The sequence below is a fragment of the Sarcophilus harrisii genome, chromosome 6, assembly GCF_902635505.1.
Source record: "Sarcophilus harrisii chromosome 6, mSarHar1.11, whole genome shotgun sequence".
In the NCBI taxonomy this organism is placed as follows: Eukaryota; Metazoa; Chordata; class Mammalia; order Dasyuromorphia; family Dasyuridae; genus Sarcophilus; species Sarcophilus harrisii.
In genome coordinates this window covers 16,295,966-16,320,026 of record NC_045431.1, presented here as the reverse complement: position 1 = coordinate 16,320,026, position 24,061 = coordinate 16,295,966, and the positions used below count along the sequence as shown (strand labels likewise).

Sequence of the window (24,061 nt, the reverse complement as noted above, 5' to 3'; positions counted from 1 at the left end):
AACAAGCATTGATTAAATACACATAAGGTGCTAAGTGCTGGGCACAGACTACAATAAGTTGCTAAGCAGTCCTGCCCTAGAGAGGTGTCAGAGTATCAGGTCTGCCATCATTTCCTCTGGAACCATCGGTATTTTTTTAAAAGCACAGGCAAATGTTTCCCGATTTGAATTGGTTCAATTGAATATTGTTAGTAGAAAAGTAAATTTTATTTTAAAACAATCTATTTCCTGAGGGTGGCCTGGTCAAATATGTTTTCAAACCTAACTGGAATTGCTATATTTTTGCATATCTGGAATACCAATCCTCAAAGAAAATATTAAGGCTCAAAATACAGGGTAGAATGAAGCATTCACAGTTAAGCTGCGGATTTCCAAATGCAATTTATAGTGCCCTCTGCTGAACGATTTAGTCATTCACTCACAATAAAACACCAGAAAAAAGTTATCTATGAAAAAAATACCATATGTATCCATTACAAAGTCCATAAAAATCACTTCTATGATTATTTTACAACTGTATTCTTATTCAAAGCATGTAACTAATATATTCCATGTGGCAACACAATTGCAACTTGGTCATTTGTTTGCTGCAAAAATGACTTAGTTTATATATTACTAAAGTAAAAGTGGAACTCTACCAATCTTGGGAGTGCCATGCCTGTAACTGAACACACAAGTTTGACAGTCTGTCCATAATGGATATAGCCGTCTCTCACTGTGAATTCTTCTCCTTCTGATTCATCATCATCCACTGTAGAAAACAAATCAAATTCTGTCATGTTAGAATGCATCAAATGCTTATGAAGATTATACTCAGTGTTTGTTTTTAATATTTTTAAAAAGGAATTACAATGTTCAAAATGAAAAATACTGAAAAGATGTTTATACTTACAGAGATGAATATAAAATGCTCCCCACTGTTGTGAGCTGGCATGGAAATTCCCTCCTTCTACATGTAAATATCTGGTGCTGACTGTCTGGGATCGAAGCCGATTAAATAATGCCACTTTTGTTCCTGAAGCTATGCACACTGTGAGAGAAAACATTTTCTATTATTATGGCTTCTTAGCATTTATAGTCTATATATTTAGGTCTTTTTTATTTATGAGTAAATAGCTTCTGCACAAATGTTCAGAAAGTATCATGATTTTCTAGTTTTTTTGATTCTTGAAAATAGACTTTATGGAAATCTATCATTCCAAAATGAAAAACTCACCAGTCATTTACAGAATAAGTAAATATGATGTTGATATTAAAAAAGGAGCTAGATGTAGCTCCTAAATTTCACTTAAAAACTGAAAGCAATTCAATAATTGCTTATAATATACAAGGTATTTCTTCCTCATTTAATGGAAAATAAGATCACAAACATGAGAATAAGCTTCCTTCTTTCATCTTCAATGTGAATATTATGCCTAACTGCTAGTAAAGTAAATTGTCAAACTCAATGATACTTACAGTCAGCATTTTTCAATGATTGTTTCTTTTTAGAAGGTTTGGAGATGACTTTGATCCGTTTACTGAGGAACACACCAATGTCGTCACTGTTGCCATAGAACATTTTTACAGATAACATGAAATGTTTTCGCTTGTCTGAGTCAGATATATACAGTGTTTTGGCTGTGCAATAATTCTGTGGAAAGAAATATTTAATTGCACCAAAACCATAACAATGTGCTATCGACAATTTAGAATGGCCATGGCTAGGCTGAATAAGGTTTTAAGATTTGTGATAGTTCAATGAGTATCTTATAAATACTAGTGTCCAAATAAAAAAAAGTGAAGTTTCAAACTGAAACTGTCTCCCAGAAAATTGGCAAAAATTCTTCACTACTAAGTATTAAGAAATATTGTATTGATTTTCCTTTTTAGCTTTAATATTCAAAAAAGTTAGCTTTGCCTTGCTGACAATAGCACTAAAGCTTTTTAAATGGCTTTAAAAATGACTGTAGTTCAGTCAGAAGACATATATTTAAAATTAAAAGTCCATGATGATTTTCTTTTTGCAAAAGAAAAAGGGGAAACTATTTTTATAATAAGATTTTAGAAGTGGTCTTTCTAAAAAGTATCATATAAAATGTTACTTTGATGTGTATTTGCTTTATTTCTCTTTATAAGTAAATATCAAATAAGTTTATGGAAACCCAAAAGTTTATGGGGAAGGATACTTCACTAATTGTGTCTTTAAAATTATATAGTAAAAAGTTTTTTAAAAAAAAGAAATATGTAGACTATAGCCACTGAAAATAATGGATAACCACAACTAATAGGAAAATAACCTTTTTTCACTGAGAATAATAAATGTCAAATGCTTTGAAAATTTTGAAGTACCATATAAAGGTTGCCTAGTCTATCACCAGAAGAAGGTACGTTTGATGAACCTGAACCACAACGTGGCACTTCTTTTAATATACTGGGTTGAAAAATCATTCAACCTGCCACAATGCTATTTTGCACATAATTGTCTACCAAATTACTAACAACTGGAAAGGAACTACAAATTGGCATAATATCTAGCATTTTTTAAAAGGTAAGAAAAAAAATTAATTTTGCTATAAATTTTGTTTGTTGCAATTTTAAGACCTCACTGAATTTTCATTTTTACAATTTTAGGTGTGCAACTTCTTTAGGAACTAAGGAGAAAGACAAATCATTCATTACGTCTTAACTTTTAAATGGGGAAACAGAAACATAAAAGGGTTATATGATAGAAGGAAACTGTTATATCTTCTTGACTTTTTCTTGGTAAAATCCTCAAATGTAAAAAAAAGTTTTCTGTAACAATGTTGCATTTTTAAAATAGGTATATTTTAATTTGGCTTACTTTGATTTCATCACATTTATTTTTTTTAATCTAAGATTAAATCTAAGATCGAGTTGATGTGATTTTAGCCAATTTCTATTTGTTTTGGTAACAGAATAATTTAGGAAGTGGATGGTAAACCTCAATTGTTTTTTGTCTGTTTTAATTCACTTTGCTAACTAGATGTACTGCCTTAGTAGCAGAACAAAAATATTGCAGGTTTATCTCAAGATTCTTCAGTAGCAGAAATATTTAAAAATAGAGGTTTGGTTGCCATCTTGAATTTCTTTTTTATATTTGATGAGGTTTTTAGGATTCAAAAGAGCCTTAAAAGCTTGGTGAGGATTTGCTCTGCAGACAGCAAATTTAAGATGAAGCTAATAGTAATAAAAATAAACAAACAAACAAAAAAAATAGTACTTTGCACTCACATAGCGCCTTTCATCCAAGGATCTCCAAGCGCTCAAAGATGGCATCTGTAAGCTGTTGTGGCAGGAGCCATGGGTCCGCCATACTTTTAAAGTGACAGCATAGTAGGTCAAATTAGCCTAAACTATGGAATTGTTCTGCAACATAAGACGAGGTCTATGAAAATGAAAATTAATGTACTAAAAGTGTACATATACTAAGGCAGGGAGCAAACACTAAGTGTATCTAAATTAAGGCAGTTACAATCTAATAGGAATAGCTTAATTTGGGGTGGGAAGGATAGTTGTATACAATCTAAACAGGAAAGGAGGAAACAGGGAAGTTTAGCATTATATATTAAGAACGAGTGAAGATGTCATGGTAAAACATTGGTTAGCAAACACAAAAGGAAAAAAAGTATATGGGATATCTGATCATAAGAACTAGAGGCAAACAAGAGATTTTGTCTTATAAATATAATCAAAGCATCCAAAGGTCATTCTCATGGAAAACTTGAAATTTAATTGTTCCAATCCATCAAGACAGACTTTAAGAAATTTTACTAGAACTACAGTACTTACTGCTAGCAAAGGGCTGGTTAAAAGCAATAAGTAATTGGGATATAATGAATACAAACTTCTCAAATTCCCCTATAAGAAAAAACCCCGAAAAGTTACTTTAACCATAAAAATGTTGTCTTTGTAAAAGCTCGAAACTAAGAAGCATATTTATTTCAGCATAAGATGTTGCTAAATTAGCTGAAGTAGCTCTAAACAAAAATACTGCAGGTGACAATTTCCCTAAAAGAGAAGTGTAAAAATATTTAGTTCATTTCCAAAAAGGGTATTAAAAGACACTGAAGGAAAGAAAAAGTTGCCAAGGGAAAAAAGGAGGAGAAACAACTGATCTGAATAAAACCTAGAAATATAAAAATTTATTTTTTCTGGGTAAAGGACCTAAGATAATACTAGCAAAAGGAGTGTAGAAAATAAAGTACAAAACAAATGAAAATAAGAATACTAATAATTTAGATATGAAGTTCATGAATTAGCTTATTCTAAATTCATTTATATAAGAAACAATTAGGGAAAAGTAGTATGACAGTACGTAAATGGTATTGCTCTTAATGTGAGAAGAAACAAAATGCCATTACAAAGAACTAATTCTTTCACTGTTGAACATTCTATTATTAGTACCTTGTTTGTCTCATCTTGTTTGATAAGGTTCAGATGCAAACAATCTTTAGACAAGTTACTAAGCTTCTGTTAACCTTTTTATATGAAAAACTTCAAAAGAAGTGGCTTTGCAAAATATTCACCACACAAACAAAGAAATAAGAGAAGTGGTGGTGATTCTAAAGATGCTAGGGTTGAAGAGTTTATTATACAAAGATCAATTCAATGTTGACCAATCATTTCTTTACACCATGAAGCACAAGAAAATGCACAATATCCCTTTCCTTTGGAAAACTGCCTTCTCTTCAGATGGCATATAAAAAGTCCTATTTGACTTTCCTATGAAGTGTAGGTTTCTGTAAACCTTGTATCCAGAGAACCATTAACTATAACATATAACATTTTGTCAGTATTAACACATAATGAATTCTTTAGAACAGCCTTCTGTTTTAAGTATTAAGTATTATTATCCATATTTTGCAGGACATGGAAGTCAGGTTTAGCAGTCAGACAGCTAAATCAAAATTTGAAAATAGAAGTCAAAATTTGAAACTAGATCTAAGCAGTGTTTTTTCCACCTTCCCACAGTAGCTTACATCATATCTTTCAAAGTAAATTAAAAACACAAAACTATGGTCTAAAAATTAGTTCTTAATAAGTTTGTGATTAATTACACCTTTTGGTATACAAAATGTAAGTATATATTCAAAGTATGACTATGGATGGAGCAGTGGTAAATAGTATTTTCTCTGAATCTTTTTTTACTGTCAGAATCAAATGTTTGCTTTATTTTAATTTTTTCCCTAAATAAATGTTAGTCACATTTTTTCCTTGCTCTTCATTAACCTCCTGTCCCCTCATTTATCACCTATACTGAACAACAGAGGGAACGTGGCTACCTCAGAAACTGCTGAGCAACAAAGCCGTTTCATCATACTTTCCAATGCCATGCCATCAGTTATTAAATATTCTATTAGGATGATTTTTATTCAAATAGTGGTTTTAAAGAAGTTATCTGGACAATCGTTTCACAAATAACATTTCGTGTGGGTCAGAAGAACATGCTGAGCACTTAAAACAGGACTTCTACCTCTTACTTCTGTTCCACTGTGAAAGACTGAGAGCTTGGGGAGGAAGGACATACTGTGGGAAACTGTACAAGCACCAGGGATTCACTCATACCAAAGTCTCATGGAAGACGGCATAAGAATCTCCCCTTCTCCCTCTGGGGCAAAGCAAGCGCCAGAGAGCAGCTCTGGAAAGTGAGGCTCCCCAAGAGGGATAATGGCGCTAAATGGTTAGCCAGCCCAGGAACGACTGAGGAGCTGGAGTCCCTGGCTCCCAGCCATTTGTGTCACTTGGCTGTTTCACTATCTCTAAGGGTGGCTTCTAAGTGTATCACTCAAACAGATCTTGAGCGACTATAGGCAAATTAAACAAGAAATTAATCCACTGTAAGACATATTTTTAAAAAATCAGAGCCTAGAAATACATTGAAGACACTGTATTGGTTGGGAATGCAAAGGAAAGTGTACAGTGCCAAGAGAACTCACTGATGGGGGATTTAATTTGGATTTGATTTAAAAATATATAGACAAAGTCAGGTAGATACACATTCTAAGGCTCATTGAGTAGAGAAAACCAAAAAAAGGGATGGTTAATTTGCAATGTGTTCAATTTTCATTGTGAGATTTCTTAGTGGATTTATTTTCTTTAACATCTGTTTGATATCTTTAAGTTGCATTTGGTTATATACAGTCTTATTTAAAATGAACTATTTTTAAAGCAGTTCAGAGTAGTTTAAAAAAAATGAAAAGCAAAAGCTTAAGCAGTAATACAAGTAAAACTTCTATTACATTTAAAGCTAAATGGGAGACATTAACACTTGAATAGCTAATAAAAAATGAACAACAACAACAAAAAAAGCTAAGATTGTTAGAAGTAAAGAGTTAGTTATTTCCTGAATATAAAAGAAGAAAGAATTAAGTTAGACATTAACACAATATGTTTGAAAGTAAGGTCAACTAGCTAATGGAATAATTTGCTAAAGGAAGAAATTTAACTATTATCACAAAAAAGTTTTGAAATAAAGCTTTTCAAAAACAGTTTTTGAACAAAGTTTTTCTCCTATGCCTAGCATTGTTTTGTTCTATGTATAAAACAAACGCTTGTTTTCTAGTATGTTTCGCTTAGAAATGTGAATCGTTCAGAATTTATTGGAGGGTTTTTTTCTGCAAGAGATTAGCATTCTGTTTCCATAAATTATGATTATGCTCCAAAAAAGGTGATGGAAAATTAACAATTAAATTAAACATTCTACAACTGCTAACTCATGACTCTTTACATTGTTAATGGATGTAATCAGAAATCACAGATTCCCTGACCCAGTGAGTTCTGTCACCTCACTGAGAACAGCATATGTCCAACATATATGGCCAGTATAAGCCAACAGAGACCCCAAGACTTAGCCACTTATACACTAATAGCTTAACACAGACCGTTCAAATTCTGATAAGTATTTGGTTAATTTTTCGAATATAGAAAGAATTCTGATACCTATGAGTTGTTATCCCCCAAGTTAAATGAATCGTTGCCATAATGCCCCTCATACGAATATATGTACAGGTCTTACTATACCTTTCCTTCCAAGTTCAACTGCTGCATTTCTTGGTCACTATTTCCTATTCCAATAAATGCACATGGCTGAGATTCTTGTTCAGAAGAACCATCACGTTCCATTTGCTCTTTTTTTTTCTTCCATCCACTGCCCATAAGATATACACAAGGAGGAGGACAGAAAAACCTGAAGACAAAAACCAAAAGTGAGCTATATGAAAACATTTAAATTTAAAATTGTCAATAAATGAGACTTATAACTGAACCTCATGAAAAGGAATCTTCACATACTCAAATTGACGTGCTTTCATCTATTCTCTTGGGTTTGTAAAAAGTGAAGTAAACATGTACGTTCAAGTTAGGCCTCATTCAAACAATCTATAGATCCTTAGGACAAGACTATTTGATTACACACACACACACACACACAGTATACTGGTGAAGCTAATCAAAATATAATTTGGCTTTATTTATTGGGACCTAACACACCAGTTGATGGATTTTAGTCCTCATCTAAACAGTCTTTGTTGCAAGAAGGATTTTATTACAAGAAATTACACACACAACACATTCATGGAGTGTACCCACAATATAGCATTATAATCAATCTTCTGTTGTACATCTATTTTTGAGGGTTATTGATAAGATTTCACTACATGACACTACATTACTCCCTTCAGAGTGATCCTGGGCCTTGAATACACAATGGAAGCCCGAGAGCCGGGCAGAGACAATTTCACAAAGCGCCAAGATTTGGATTCCCAAGTGTGTACAAAGCACAGTAGAAAGAGGAGGCTGACATAAGACTGGCCAAGTTGCAGATTTCTCGCAATAGACACCAACAGGTATGCTGGCAGGGATGCTCTCATGAAATGCTTGAGAGTGTGGTCCTGAAAACAGAAACTGTCTTTGCTAACATCAAGAAGGAAGAAAAGGGTAAATTTGACCGAAGCTCAAAAAAGCTTCCAATGAGTAATAGCTGCCTTGTTTTATCTGCTACAGAAAGAAGTGACTTTTTTTTTCTTAAAAAAAAATTAGTCAACAATTATTTATAATGTGCTTACTATACACCAAACTTTAAAATAATATACTATAAAAACGTGCTATAACTCTGATTACTTAAATTGGTGTTATCAAGAACTGATCATGAATGGCTTGGCTCTTTGACAATTTTGAGGGTCCTAATAAAGAAATCATATATTATATAAATGAATATGATAGTATTTTGTCATAATTATATTAACATCTACTATAGTTTTCTTTTGATTTTAAAATATTTCATTAAGCTTGGTACTTGATTAAGTTGGTCAACTTAAGGCTTTTCTGACAAAGGCAGCTATCTCTACTCCAATGGCATGGAATATTTCTTTTTATATTTATGTTGTGATTACTAATTTATTAAATAATAGAAAATACCTATTTAATAATCTCATGATTTTAACCTCTGGTGTATTTTTTGTGGGGGAGAGGGGGGATCCTTTACATGCAATATCCTATTTGTAAAATGATGTGACTTAGCCTATCCAAAGGTGAGGACCAAAGCAGATTTATTACATTAAAACAAACATAAGTAATTCCAGTTTGAATTTCCTAATAGCAAATAGCCTAATTACAATTTCAATTAAAATATTGTTTTTAAATTATGGAAGACATTTGATCATGACTATCATAGACTATAATTTCATGAATTATCACTGCATTAACACTGCATGTACTCCATATATGAGGTTTTTTGTTCAATATAATACATTGATATACCATTAGGAGAAATGAAATATATTTTAAAAAGTGATATTCTTCAGATAAAAAGAACAAGACAACAATGTTTGGTTATCTCATTTTGCAGAGTTCATAAGGAGCATGAGCAAAAAGATCACTGAAGGTAACTCATAATACAACTGTTTTAGAAAAGGAGGAAGAGGTAAAGAATTTCACTTGATTTTCCAAACCAAGTCAATATATATTTTGATTCTCAGTAACTTCAAAGCAAATGAACACAGGAGAGGGATGAAAAATAATAGTACATATGACTCAGAAGTGGAATGCATTAAAGGGTAAATACTAACAGACTACTTAAAAGCCTCATGCCCAGGGATTAAGAGTCCTTCACACAAGCATGGAGTCTGAGAGCCATAAGGGAACTTGGGAGTCATTGAGTTCCACTCATACACATCCCAAGAAGTGGTTGTTTAGAACCTGTCTGAAAACCTCCAAAGACTTCTTGGGAAAGGACATTTTACTTTTGAACAGCTGTACAGTAAAGAAGTACTTCTCCTAACTCCAAGTTGAAATTTGTTTCTTTTCAATCCCTATAACTTGTTCTGGAGTCTTCCCTTTAAAGACAAAAAAGGAAAAAAAAAATTCTAATGTAGAAGACAAATAGAAGGCACTGCTTATGGAGAGTATCAAATGTCCCCAAAAAACTTATATTGCCTTTATCTTATGAGATAGGAAATACTAATTATTGTTGTGGGAATCATATCAGAATGAGATATACAGAAGCAATTAGACAACTGAATAATATTTGTTAAAAAAAAAAAAAAAGAAAGAAAGAAAAGAAAACCACATACTGCCTGTCACACAGCAGAGAATTAATAAATACTTGTTCTCTTCCTACTTGTCCAAAGTAAAAATCAATATCAAATTTGAAAAAAAACATATCTTTAGATGAGAATCAACCTCTATAAGCATTTTTAACACTAGTTTGACTCACTGATAATGAAAGAGGGAAAGAAAAAAAAAAGAGGGAAAGGAAAAAAAAAACCCGGATTATCAATTTATTAATAAAGTTCAACTGACTACAAAAAAGTGGGCCCCCAAAAGAAGGAAATTGTCTTAGTTAGCTAATACTCAATCCCTTTGCCAGGTGTAGAGACAGAGCAGCCAAGATTAATAACAGCTTAAAATACAAATTCATATGTAAAACACTGTAGATAAAGATGGCAGAAAATTATAGGCAGGATAATCAATTTAAGATAGCAAAAAGCAATGAAATGAAAAAAGGAATAGAGTTCTCTAATTGATAAATTGTTAAAAGATATGAAAAGACAACTTTCAGCTGAAGAAATTAGTCATATGAAAAAAAAATGCTCTAAATCACTAGTGATTAGAGAATTGCAAATTAAGACAACTCTGAGTTACCAAAAAAACAACCCCAAGACATTTGATAGAATAAAATACATCCAGAGACAAAAATGTAGATACCCTTAGTTTCTAAAAATTGTCAAACAACAATTTTATTATTGATTCTTTCAACAACTATTATCAACTATCAAATACTTATTCAATCTCCAGAGCCAGCTTGAAAGCCAATCAGGATATAAACATAGATATATAGATAGATAGATATAATAACTTAATAATCACTAAAATTATGAAATTAAAAAAATTTTTCCAATGTATATTGACTATTAAAAAGTAATAACAAATTGGGGAGGAGGATTCCCATTTTAGTACAGGACTAACCTACCCTCATTCAGGATAAAAGTCTAGGCTAGGATAGAAGCAATCTTATGTCATTTCAGATTTGGACAAATGCCTCATAGGTTTGAGTGGATTGGGAATGATTCCAAATGTTTCAATCATTAAGTCAGTTTTAGTTTACAGCTCTATGAGATATCCTGAGTCTGCTATAGAAGAAATTCAACAGCAAGCTGGGCTTCGTCAGTTCTAGTATCAAGGGGTTTAAAGATTAAGGGCAAAGTCATCATCTAGAGATAGTATTGTTGTTTTTTTTAATCAGTAATGTTTAATCAGTGAATTATAAGTGTAAAATAAGAGTAACACTTCAATATGTCAACAGATCCAACACCAAAAGAAATCATTCAAATACAACTAATCATTTTAATAAGCAAGTTTACCTAATTGTATGAATATCTGGGAAAAAGGGGGCAGTGATAATTCTAAAAGACTAAGATAAAGCATGAAAATAAAAAATTTGATAGATCCCAATAAGTTGAATGGAAATCCTGCTGCTTTTAATACCATAATTACTTTTAACATACCAGATTTTATGTGAAATTGTTCTGTAAACCTTAAAATAATAAATGAAAGCAGAATAAAAATACCAATTAAAAATGCTTTCCCCTACAACAACCCTGTGGAGTAAGTATGCAAAGATTACTAGTCCACTAAGGAAGCTGTGGCTTAAAAAAGCCTCGCTATACAGCTTGAAAAGGATCTCGGTTGGGATCTGAATTTGAGTCTATTCATACTAAATTTGCTAGACTTTTTGACCACTATATCAAAATGTATCTCAAAAATTTGTGTAATAAAGTGCCATGTATATTTCAGCTAAAACTACCAATAATCTATATTTAATGTCTTCAATAAAGACATGAAGTTGCAAAATACAGATCAAGAGATTTGAAGAGGCAAACAATTTTGCCTTTATTGAGCTGTCAAACTATTAAAAACCAGTGCTACTCTCTTCCACTAGGTGGCGATAAACACACAATTTAGATTTAATTTACAGCAGACAATTTTATAAAGCAATTCCTTTATTTCTAATAAATTAATTTAAAAAAAACTTACCTAAAATATTGAAATGGATTACAATTTAGGTTTAGAAAGTGTCAAGAAAAGAAATGCTCTTTGACTAAACAGCATCATAAAGAGTAGGCACATTGTAGTAATTATATTTGCACAACTCTGTATTTTCCACAAAAATCACACTTATTCACAAGTCCACTAACAAAAAAATAATGTTACTATCTTCCCATAACTCCTGCAATGTGGACAATTGTCACCTTTGCCAATTTGCTGGATGTGAAGCAAAAGTTCAGAGATGTTTTGATTTGCATTTCTACTTATGATTATTGGTCTGGCACATTCTTTTATAGAGTTATTAATATGTAATTCATTTTAAACAACTTTACAAATCATTTTATTATCATCTGTTGAGTTAAAGTGTCTGTATACCTCCTTTATTTCTAAAAGTAATAATTTGTAGTAAAATTTATAAAAGCATTTTGTATGTTTTTCTAGATTGTATATTAATGATATCACTATAGTTTTTATTTGCTTTATCCTTCTCTGATTGAGGTATAAAAATTATATTCATGTTATCTTGGGGATTCAACAGAGTTCTCTGCTTCACTCAATTTGATTTGGTTTGGTTTGTCTTGCAGTTCTTATTCAAAGACGTCTGGATTCCATTAGATATCCTGGGGATTGTCTTCCCTTCTATCAAGAATATGTTCCCTGCTGATCTGTTTGCCTGGACTCAAGGATTCCGACTGAATTTTCTCCTCCTGAGATCTTTGGTAATGTCCCTCATAAAATCCTATTACTTATTCTTACTTTCCCCTTTGATGGCCAATTAACCAAAGACAGGACTTCCCACACGGTCTACATTAGCTTTTATTAGTTAATAACTTTCAGTTACTGTTAATTTTTTTGCCAGGCTCAACTCCTGGTCCAACCTAGGGGAAAACTAAAATGGATACCAGTCCCCTCTCCTTTGGGCCCCCACGGTAACCCCGTCCCCGTCCCTTCATCAAGTGTTCCTGTACCTGGTGTACTCTGCCAGCTAAGGGACCCTCCATTCTCCATTTCTTTCATTCCATCTCCTCCCCAGTGGTATTGTTTGCTGGTACAAAATAGAGAGGAGGGCATATGGTCACAGGGGGTGCATTAAGACACTGAAAGAAGATAAGTCCAGAGGATGAGCTGAAGAGCTGATCTACAAAGCCATGGCAAGGCATGGGTGGTGGTGGAGCAGGAGGTACTGTGCAAGCTTGTGAGGGGCTCATGCTAATGAACAGCTGCCTTGCTTTACGTCTTGCACAAGATTCTAAAGTCACAGAGCGCTGAAGGGCTCTGGGGAGGAGGACAAGTGGCTAAGACTACAACTTGACCCAGAGGTCTTTCAATAAAGTCAACATGCCCTGGAGTGGGAAGCCATTTTCAGTTACGTTTTCAAGTTTCAGAAGCCGCAAGCAGCCAGTCAGAACCATTCTGAAACTGAATCAGCCAGAAGAAAGATATTTTGGAGGAAAATCGGGGTCTTTATCCTTTCTCTGTATACAGAGAGGTCACTGAATCTTCTTCTGGAAACTAGTGAATCCAGGCACTTTCTCATATCCTGGGGGTGAATGTAGTAATTACTCTCACTCACTCTTCCATAGACAATCTTCAATGAAATCCCCTCAAGTACCATCTACAAGTGCTGCTAATTCCGGGTAGAGAAGTACAGTGTGTGAGCAATAGCAAGAGCTGCTGGGATTTACTTTAACAGAGAGGAGGGCAGTTTCAGCATTGACAGTCTGGCAGGTGAGTGAAGGAAGGATGGGACTAGAGAGATCCGAGACAAAGAAACAGTGACTGTGATAGTCGAGGCCTTTGCCAGAGTGGAGGCGGAGTCAGAAGAGACAGAAATCCACAGGCCTGGACTGGATGGGAGGGAGCAGAAATCTGCCTTATCAGCCTGGGTGACCGAAAACATGATGGTGCCCTCATCACTAACGTGGAACTTCAGAAGAGAAGATAACTTTGGGAGGGGGGCGAGGTGAGGGTAGTAATGAATCAATTTTAAACTTAGTGAGTTTGTTACCTATGGGATATGTAACTTGAGATGTCTAAAAGGCAGTTGGAGATGTGAGGAAAGATATTTGGACTGGACAAAAATGTCTGAGAATTATCTGCAGAGACGATGCGGTGAGCTTGAAGATCTTGAACCACAAGCTCACGAAGAAAAACAGAATGGGGCCCATGAAAGGGCCTTGGGGAACACCCAGAGATACCAGGAAAAATCAATGTAACAAAAAAGTCAGAAAGAGAGGAAATAATGTGGAAATAGTGTTGGAATCTGTAGATAGGTCAAGAAAGGCTAAAAAGAGTCACCAGACTTGCTAATAAGAATGACTAACTTTGGGGAAATCAGTTTCAGTGGAACAAGGTTAGAAGCCAGATAATCGAGTTAGGAGGAAAGAGAGAGTTAAGGATGTAAAAGTTTCAAATATACATGATCTTCTCAAGGATGATAACCACAAAACAGGGGGTAAAATAGCCATTTTAGCTAGTAAGGCCAGCCACATGGATCAAGTGAGGAGTTTCTCTGGTTATTGTTTTATTTTTATATAATGGGAGAGATATGAATGTGGTTGTTATCATCAAGGAAGAAACCAACAGAAAAAGAGACCGAAGATTAAGTGAGAAAATAGGGATGACAGAAGGAACACTGCCAAAGACTATGGTATATGGAAAGATCTGCCTTGATACAGAGAAAGGCTACTCTTCCATGTAAGACAAGGATGAAGGAGATGGTTGTAGAACGCTTGAGAACTGCTTCAATTAAAAAAACCAAAATAACAACCTTTTTAGCTGAGAGAGTGGGGGAAGGGAAGCTATGGGAGGGGTGAGGAGTGATAAAAAGGCATGGCAAACGGCTTTGCTAGGGGGAGAGTGAATAACTGAGGATTAAAGGGATCCCCTTGTCCCAGTGGGGGCCCATTTGGAAGGAACCTAAGGGACCATATTTCATTCCACATTTTATACATACAGAAATTAGAACCCAACAACTCTCCTTTTCAGTCCTGAAATACTAGAAAATCTCTTTCTCTTCTTTTCCAAAGTTCATGTGATTCCGTACTTGCATGTTGCAGTTCTTTTTGATATCATAGGATATAATTCAAACAGGTTGGATGATTTAAATTCAAGGGCAGCAAAGTGTTTTCTTCCTATGAACTTAATTTACCTAGGTATCAAAATTCCCTATTATACTTATTTTGTTTTATCTTTTCTAGTCCAAACATCATCTTCCTTGGAAAACATAATATAATGAGTTGAACTATTAAAGAATCCCATGGGATCCAGCACAAGCTGTAACCAGAGGAAAAATTATATCTTTAAATGCTTACATTAATAAAATGGAGAAAAAGCAAACCAATGAATTGGGTAAGCAATTAAAAAAAAAAAAACTAGAAAAAAGAGCAAATTAAAAATCCCCAATTGAACATCAAATTGGAAATCCTAAAAATTAAAGGTGAGATTAATAAAACTGAATATAAGAAAATCATTGAGTTAATAAAATCAAAAGTTTGTTTTTATGGGAAAAAACATAAAACAGATAAACTATTGGTTAATATAAAAAAGAGAAGAAAACCAAATTACAAATATCATAAGTGAAAAGAATGAACATATCACTAATGAAAATGAAATCAAAACCATTAATAGGTATTATAGTTATATGCCAATAATTTAACAAATTAAGTGAAATGGAAGAATGTCCACAAAAATATAATCTGCCTAAATGAACATAAGAGGAAATAAATTAAGGAAAAAAGCAAATAAAATCTCCAAAATTATATATTTTAGAAAAGAAATCAACCAGACCACAATTAAGCTTCCTAAGGGGGGGGGGGGGAACAACACATTAGGACCAGATGAATTTACAAATGAAATCTACCAAATATTTAAAGATCAACTAATTCCAATTGTTAGCTAAGTAATTTAGATTAATAGGCAAAGAAAAAGTCCTATCAAATTCATTTTGTGAAACAAATATGGTACCAATACTTAAACTAGGAAACAAAAACAGAGAAAGAAAATTAAAGGATAATTTAATTGATGAATGGGGATACAAAAAGAAATACTAGTCAGGAGACTGCAACAATGTGCAACAAAGACTATACATGGTGCCAAAGTGGGGTTTATACCAGGAATGCAGAGATAATATAAACTATTAACGTAAATGATTTTATCAAATCAACAAAAATCAATGAAAACCATATGATTATATCAACAGATGCAGAAAAGGCTTTTTTGACAAAAACACATTTGTTTCTGTGAAAAACACTTGAAAGCATAGGGTTAAATGGATTTTCCCATAAAATAAGAAGCATCTACCTAAAATTATTAGCAAGCATTAGCTGTAATGGGGAGAAGAAGACTTCCCAATAAGATCAAGAGTAAAATAAGTATAAGCATTGTCATCAGTACTGTTTAATGTATTATAAGTACAAGCAAAAGCAATAAAAGAAGAAAAATAAATCGAAGGAATCAGAATAGGCAAGGAGGCAACAAAACTACCTCTTTTTGCAGATGATATCATAATATACTTAGAAAATTCTAGAGATTTAAGTACAAAATTAGTTGAAACAACTAATAATTTTAGCAGAGTAGTAGGATATAAAGCCACCTAAATCATTAGCATTTCTACATATCATCAACAAAACCTTGCAAGAAGAGATAGTAAAAGATACCCCACTTAAAATGCTGTAGATTGTATAAAATATTACTTGCCAAGACAAATTCAGGAACTACATGAATATAATTATAAGACATTTTTTATACAAACAGATCTAAATAACTGGAGAAATGTTAACTGTTTATGGTTGGGAGACATAGCCAATATTTTAAAAAATGATATACTTAGACTAATCTACTTATTCAAGGCCATCCAAATTAAATTACTTAAAAACTATTTTATTGAACTAGAAAAAAATAAAATTTATTTGGAAGATCAAAAGGTCAAGAATATCAAAGGAATTGATGAAAAAAATGTAAAAGAAGGAAATTTAGTAGTAGTGCCAGATTTTAAACTGTATTATAAAGCAATAATTACCAAAACTATCTGATATGAGCCAAAAAAACAGAAAGGTGGATCAATGGAACTAAGTAGATACATAACCCACTGTAGTGAAAGATTATAATAACCCTGTGTTTGATAAATGTAAAAAAGCTTAAGCTTTTATGGTAAGAATATACAATTTGGTAAAAATTGTTAATAAAACTGGAAAGCAATCTGGCAGAAACAGGGTATATTCTGGTATTTTACACCATTCACCAAGATAAAGTCAAAATCAATAAATGACCTAGCTATAAAGAAAGATCTCATAAGGAAATCAGAAGAACATAAAACACATTATCAAACTAATGACAGAAAAAGAATTTATGAATAAACAAGAGGTAGATATTATGAGATGTAAAATGGATGATTTTGATTACATTAAATATAAAAGTTTTTGTATGAATAAAACCAATGTAGCCAAAATTAGAAGGAAAACAAAAAGTTGGGGGAAATTCTTTATGGATCAGATAAAGTCTCATCTCAAATGCATAGAGAAATTCTGTCAAATTTATAAGAATGAGTCATTGCCTAATTGATAAATAATCATTTATTTTCTTGATGAACAGGCAATTTCTTGTTGAAGAAATCAAAACTATATATAATCATATAAAATAATGGTCTAAATCATTATTGATTAGAGAAATGCAAATTAAATCAACTTTGATATAACATCTCATACCTATCAGACTGGCCAAAATGACAGAAGGGGAAAATGACTAATGCTGATGGGGATATGGAAAAACTAGGACATTAATACACTTTTGCTGGAACTATGAACTGATCCAACCATTTTACAGAGCAATCTGGAATTATGCCCAAAGTTGTAAAACTGTGTATGCCCTCTAACCCAGCAACACTTAGTATTAAGTTTGTTTCCCAAAGAGATCATAAAAAAGGAAAAAGGACCCACATGTATAAAAATATTTATAACACCTCTTTGTAATAGCAAAGAACTAGAAATTGGGGAGAGGTCCATCAACTGGGGAATAGCTACACAAGTTGTGATGTATGTTTGTGATGGATATTAGATGCTATAAGAATGATGGGCTAGTAAAGCCCACAAAGATCTGAAATGAAAAGCAAAATAAGCAGAATCAAGAGAATGTTGTGTACAGAAATAACAATACTGTTCAAAGAAGAATTGTGAACAACCAAGTTACTCTGAGTATTATAAGCACTCAAATCAACTACAAAAAAAATTAAGTTGCATACTGAAAAAGTATGCAGAATTTGGTTTTACATGTATTCATAAATCTATGTCAAATGGCAGCCTTCTCTAGTGTGGGGTAGGGAGGGAGGGAGACAATTTGGAACTTAAACTATAATAAAAAATTTAATTGTATTAAAAGAAGTGGTACAGCTTACTTATTCTTCTTTGTTGTTTATTTACTCCTGAACTTTTTCCCCTAAGCAGTATGCCTTCCCTGATTCTCCTTTTCCCCTCAGACAATTGCTTAAAAAGGAACCTTTTCCTATCTTTAGCTTTTCTTGTCAGATTCAACTCATTCTGAGTTTTAGAGTGTGGTATAGTGGAAAATGAGTATTAGTTTTCAAATCAGAGTTTTAGTGCTAGTTTTAGATTTGAATCCTTAGCCGTTTACATTATGAGACAGGGCCAATTACTTAAGTGTCTCTGGGTCCCACTTTCCTCATCTATAAAAAGATTAGAAGGTAGACTCCAAAATATTTTATACTGTCTACAGTTATTTTAAATGGAATTTCTCTATCTCTTGCTGATGGGCTCTGTTAGGTATATACAGAAATGCCAGGGATTTTATTTTATATCCTGCAATTTTGTTAATTATTTCAAGTAGTTTTTTAGTTGATTTTCTTAAGTATACCATTATATCATCTGCAAAGAATGATATTTTTGTTTTCTTATTGTTGTTCTAATTCTTTCAATTTCTTTTTCTTTTATTAAAGCCAAAATTTCTAGTGCAATATTGAATGATAATAAAGATGACACTAGGCACTCTTGTTTTACTCTTGACCTTATTAATTAGAAACATTCTAGCTTATCTCCACTACATATAATGATTGCTGATGTAAATAGATGCTGCTTATCAGTTTAAGGAAAACTCCATTTATTCCTATGTTCTCTAGTGTTTTTAACAAAAATGGGTGCTGTATTTTGTCAAAATATTTCTGTGCATCTACCGAGATAATCTTATGATTTGTTAGTTTTGTTGTTGATGTGGTCAACTATGCTGATAGTTCATCAAGGAGAGAAAGGGACCTACCACGTGCAAAAATGTTTGTGGCAGCCCTTTTTGTAATGGCAAGAAACTAGAAACTGAATGGATGACCATCAGTTGGAGAATGGCTAAATAAGTTATGGTATATGAATCTTATGGAATATTATTGTTCTATAAGAAACGATCAGCAGGATGATTTCAGAGAGGCCTGGAGAGACTTACATGAACTGATGGTGAATGAAATGAGCAAAACCAGGAGATCACTGTACATGACAAGAAGAAGATTATACAATGATCAATTCTGATGGTCAACAATAAGATGATTCAGGCTAGATCCAATGATCTTATGCTGAAGAGAGTCACTTGCACCCAGAGAGAAGACTGTGGGAACTGTGTCGACCACAACATCGAATTTTCACTTTTGTGGTTGTTTGTTTGCATTTTTTTCCCTCACTTTTTTCCCCTTTTTGATCTGATATTTATTGTGCAGCATGATAATTGTGAAACTATGTATAGAAGAATTATATGTGTTTAATGTATATTGAATAACTCGCCATCTAGGGGAGGGGATGGGGAGAAGAGGGAAAAAATTTGGAACACAAAGTTTTGCAAGGGTGAATGTTGAAAATTATTCATGCATGTGTTTTGAAAATAAAAAGCTTTAACCAAATAAAAAAAGTTTACAAAAAAAAAAAAAAACCAAACCAAAACCAAAACCAAAAAAAAAAAAACAAAAACATGCTGATAGTTTTCCTAATACTGAACTATTCTGGCATTCCTGGCATAAATTCCTCCCAAAGCATAGTGTATTATTCTGATGATAAATTGCTGTAATTTCTTGGCTGTTACTGGTTTAAAGTATCATTACCAAACATGTGTCATAAAAATAACTGGGTAGGACTTATCTTTTGCCTCTTTTCCCAAATACTTTATATAGCATTGGAATTAATTGTTCTTTAAATGTTTAATTAAAATGCTTAATTAAACTAGTAAATCCATCTGGCCCTAGAGATTTTTTTCTTAGGGAATTCATTGATGGCTTGTTCAATTTTTCTAAAATGGGGTTAGGCTTGTTCAATTTCTTTTTCTAAAACAGAATTATTTAAGTATTTTATTTTCTGTTCATATGGACAATTTATAGTTTTTAAACGTTCAAGCTATTTCACTTAAGATTGTCAGACTTAAAGGCATACAGGTAGGCGAGGTAGCTCCAAATTACTGTTTTAATTTCCTCTTCATCAGTGGTGAATTTATTCCTTTTATTTTTGATACTGATACAGATGAAAATGAAAATGAGAAATATTTCACAAAATAAAATTAAAATGCAATGAAAGAGTGTTAGGTTAAAAATGTGGCTTTCTAAGTCAGTATATGGCTCACAAGGATCCTTATGTGGTCCTTATTTCTAGTTGAGCTTAATTTCACTGCTGTAGAGGATCCTCTCAGTGGTTTCTGAATGTAGTGAAGAATGCAATCATTTAAATAAGTCTAATTATCAGCAGGCCTGGCTTTAGCATTAGAGCAAGATATACATACATCACTGAAATAAATGACATAGAGGGAAAAAAAAATATTTTCCACTTAACAGAGATTTTAAAAAAATTTATTATCCTACCTTTTTTCATTTCCATAAGACTTCTGTGCAACTTTTGCATGGAGGATTAGTACGGTTTGATCACCTCGCTCCTTTAGATAGTTTCTCATTGCTTCCCTAGAAGATCATATTTGAAAATGATTAGAGGAAAAATTTCAAAAGGATCTTTTGTTTTCATATAACAGTACAATGAATAATCCCAAAAATTGCTAACACTCACTTTCTAAAAAACATTAAAATTCAGGAAAATTTCAATCTTTGCATACTTTAACAAATTTTTTAAATTAAAAAATTGCATGTTGGCTAATTTTTATCTGGACATACTTAAATAAAAATATTAGAAAGGCCTGCAAAGAAACTAAAAGGTAGATTATAATTTCTAAATACTGTAAATAGTTCTGTTTATGGATTCATATTTTTCCTTAAGTTCATAGAAAATTATTTTTAAATGCTTTTCAAGTTGATACCCTTGTTTTTTCCAAGAATTTATTTATTCTCTAATCTCAAGAATTCACTGTGATTTAACTGATTTTATTCCAATTAATATTACAACTTCCAGTTCAAGAATATCTATTGTCATTATATACAATGTTAAAATTATTACAACTTTTATAAAGGAAATAAAAATGCTGTTAAAACTTCATGCTTCTAGTTATGCCTTCTTCAGACTCCCTGAATTGTTTTCCCTAAATATATTTTGTTTTCCCTAAATATAAACTTTTTGTATAATGAAAATGAAATAGAATTTTTATCAATTAAAAAAAAAGGAACATTTTATGGAGTATTATGTAATACAAAGATCCATGTTTTATCAGTCAGTATTCTGTCTTCTGACATATTCTCTGACTCTAAATTCCTGTATATCTAATCACATTTTCCCATAAATGCACCAGGATGATATCCCAGAAACATCTCAGAAGTACGAAACTTAACTTGTTTCATTCCCTGCTCAATTTCTTTCTCTTCCCTAACTTTCTTGTTACATTCAGGCATCCAGGCAAACAACCCAGAATAATCTTTACTCTTCACACTTTGCCCATCATGTACACATACAATCTGCTTTCAATTCGGTTGATTTTCCCTTCTTATCATCTCTCCTACCGGTCCCTTTCCTCCTCTGACACTGCCCTAGTCCTCATTACCTCGTGCCTGGACAACTACAATCCCCTTCGGCTCAGCCCACATCCTGGGCCTGCCTTCTCTTACCTGTCAGACTACATTTCTTCATGTAGAGGTCTGACCACATCATCTCCATATTCAATAAATTCCAGTGACTCCTTATCACTGCCAGGACCAAATACCAAATCCCTTTTGACTTTTAGAGCCTTTTCTGAGCTGGCCCCGTTCAGCTCAGCCTGTCCTCCCCTTCTTCTCCCACCTTCCTTCCTTCTCCCTCCCTCCTTTTCTCCTCCTCCTCTCCCTCCCTTTCTCTCTCCCTCTCTCCCCCCCCTTCTCCTTCCCTCCCTCCCCCCCCCTCACCAATGCTCTGTAGCACCCTGACAATAGCTATTCCTTGCACAATGGTTACGTGCCATCTCCTGCTCTATAGCTGGGCCCTCAGCTTGGATTTCTCTCCCTCCTTGTCTCCAGCTGTGATCTTCCCTTCTCTGAGAAGCCACCATCCCTCCCTCTTCATTCTAGTCCCTTCAGCCTGCTGATAACCATGATTCTGTATGGTGTTTTATGATGTCCCCCCAGCAGACAGTAAGCTCCTTGAAGGCAGGGCCAGCTTTTGTCTCTTTTCTGTATCCCCAGCATTTTGCACCTAAGGGGCTTCCCAAGGGCCTGTTTGTGGCCCCAGAGGCCCTCTCTCCTCCTTTCAGGAGGTGCAATGTGTGACTTGGACTGGGGCTGGCTCTCATAGCTCAGCCTCTCTCTACCCCTCCCCTCTGTGTGTCTCCCTGCAGTGAGCACACACGCCCCTTTTACAATGGTAAATGCACATCCATCACTCGGAGACATATTACAGATGGTTAATTCCACTATATTGGCTTCAGGGCCTGTGTTTCCAACTTTGTGCACTTTCAAGTAAGTGGAAACAAAGCACAATTTTCCATGTGCAATCTAGCCAGATTTCTAAATTCTAAGCTCAGTCCAACTCAAAAATTTGCAGTCCCCATCTGAGAGATTGATCACACACACACACACACACACACACACACACACACCACCCCCATATGAGTAGGAAAAGACCTTATGCATCTAGTCCAACTTGTTCTTAATCCAGAATTCCTTCTACAACATTCCCAATACACAGCATAATCAAGTCACTGACCTTAAAATAAGGATTTAACGTATTTTATGAAGGGGAACTCACTACTTCCCAGATGGCACATGTCACTTTTTGTTAGCTCTCATCACCGTCATAAAGCTTTTCCTCCTCCTACTGAACTGCTCTTAGCTGTGTTTCAGCTTCTGGACCAAGCAGAACTTGAATTTGTTTTAAGGACAAGTGAAAAGGTTACACATGAAGTTCTTCGTGGGAGAGCTCCACGTGATGTGGAACCATGACTATGTTGGCAAAGAAGTGTCAAACAAGTGGTTGAACTGTGTGGGTTTGTTTATAGAAACCGAGACAAAACATCACAATTCAAGACCCAGACAATGCTACATGAAACTACAGAAAAGTTATCTGTTATAAAGGTCTCTGAACCCACTGATCAATACAGATTGCGCAAGAAATGGCCAGGATCATGCCCTAGGAACTTATCTTTCATAAACTAACAACTCTTCAGAATATAAATACAGAGTTCAAAATTTTCTTAAGTCTTCAATCAACTAACTAAAACTATAGCATTATCACAAAAAAAACTATTGTCCACAATTTCTCAGAAATAAAAATCATGTGTAAAAATTTAAGAAGAATGTTTCGCGTAGATATTGCTATACTGAAGATTCGATGCTAAAGTTATAAGTAATATAAAGTTGTCAAAATACAGAAATCTAATAGGAAAAAAATAAGCTCCTGTTGGAAGACGATACAATGCTTATCATGACCATCATACTGTACTTTAATGAAATTGTCTCAAAGATGCTAGTAGTAGTAAGCTTATAAGCCAGCTTATATCCTAATAGTTGTATTCAATTATTTTAAAAAACCCAGTCATTTAATCCACCTCTTCAATAGTTCACAGAATATTAAATATGAAATAACAGCAAGAGAGCACCCTGTTTCTCTGAACTTTATCAAATATAAAATGGGAGGAGAAAGCGCCATAATAATAGCTCACATTTATATGGTGCTTTAATATCTGCAAAGCTTCATATGTATTAATTAGTTCATCTGATCCTTGTTTCAGCTCTCTGAGTTAGGTGCTGTTATCCTCATTTAATATATGTAGAAATGAAGCTGAGAAATGTGAAGTGACTTGTACAGGGTCACAAAGATAGCCTGCTGAAAGCTAAATTCAGACTAATATTTCTGATTACAACTTTACCATTATCCATTATGATCTATCACCTCTAAAATAACTTGATCAAAGCTGTGCATTAGGAAGATTAATCTAGCATATGTGTCTTAAAATGGATGGGAGATTAGAGAGATTAGTAAAATGTGTTAGGAATATATTACAACAGTGCAGATGATGGACATTATAAGTATCAGTCACAAACCATGGTATAGTCTTAATATAAAACTTTATTCTGCTAAGGATTCTGTTAATCCAATTATTAGCAATTCTCTTCCTTTCTCCGCATCCA

General features: G+C 33.6%; 1 protein-coding gene across 4 annotated transcripts in view; it reads right to left on the bottom strand.

Moving 5' to 3' along the window:
* The window catches only part of RBPJ (recombination signal binding protein for immunoglobulin kappa J region), a 192,664-nt gene that overhangs the window by 5,292 nt on the left and 163,311 nt on the right, over positions 1 to 24,061 (bottom strand). For 3 of the 4 annotated variants that reach the window (XM_031944137.1, XM_031944135.1, XM_031944136.1), the window contains 5 exons: positions 20,384 to 20,479; positions 7,024 to 7,189; positions 1,459 to 1,633; positions 893 to 1,030; positions 639 to 751 (listed from right to left, as the gene is read on the bottom strand). In XM_031944137.1, the coding sequence (XP_031799997.1) occupies positions 639 to 751; positions 893 to 1,030; positions 1,459 to 1,633; positions 7,024 to 7,189; positions 20,384 to 20,479 (688 nt within the window). Of the gene's footprint in view, positions 1 to 638; positions 752 to 892; positions 1,031 to 1,458; positions 1,634 to 3,234; positions 3,370 to 7,023; positions 7,190 to 20,383; positions 20,480 to 24,061 lie in introns of those variants that run through there. The other variant, XM_031944138.1, reaches the window with a different exon arrangement.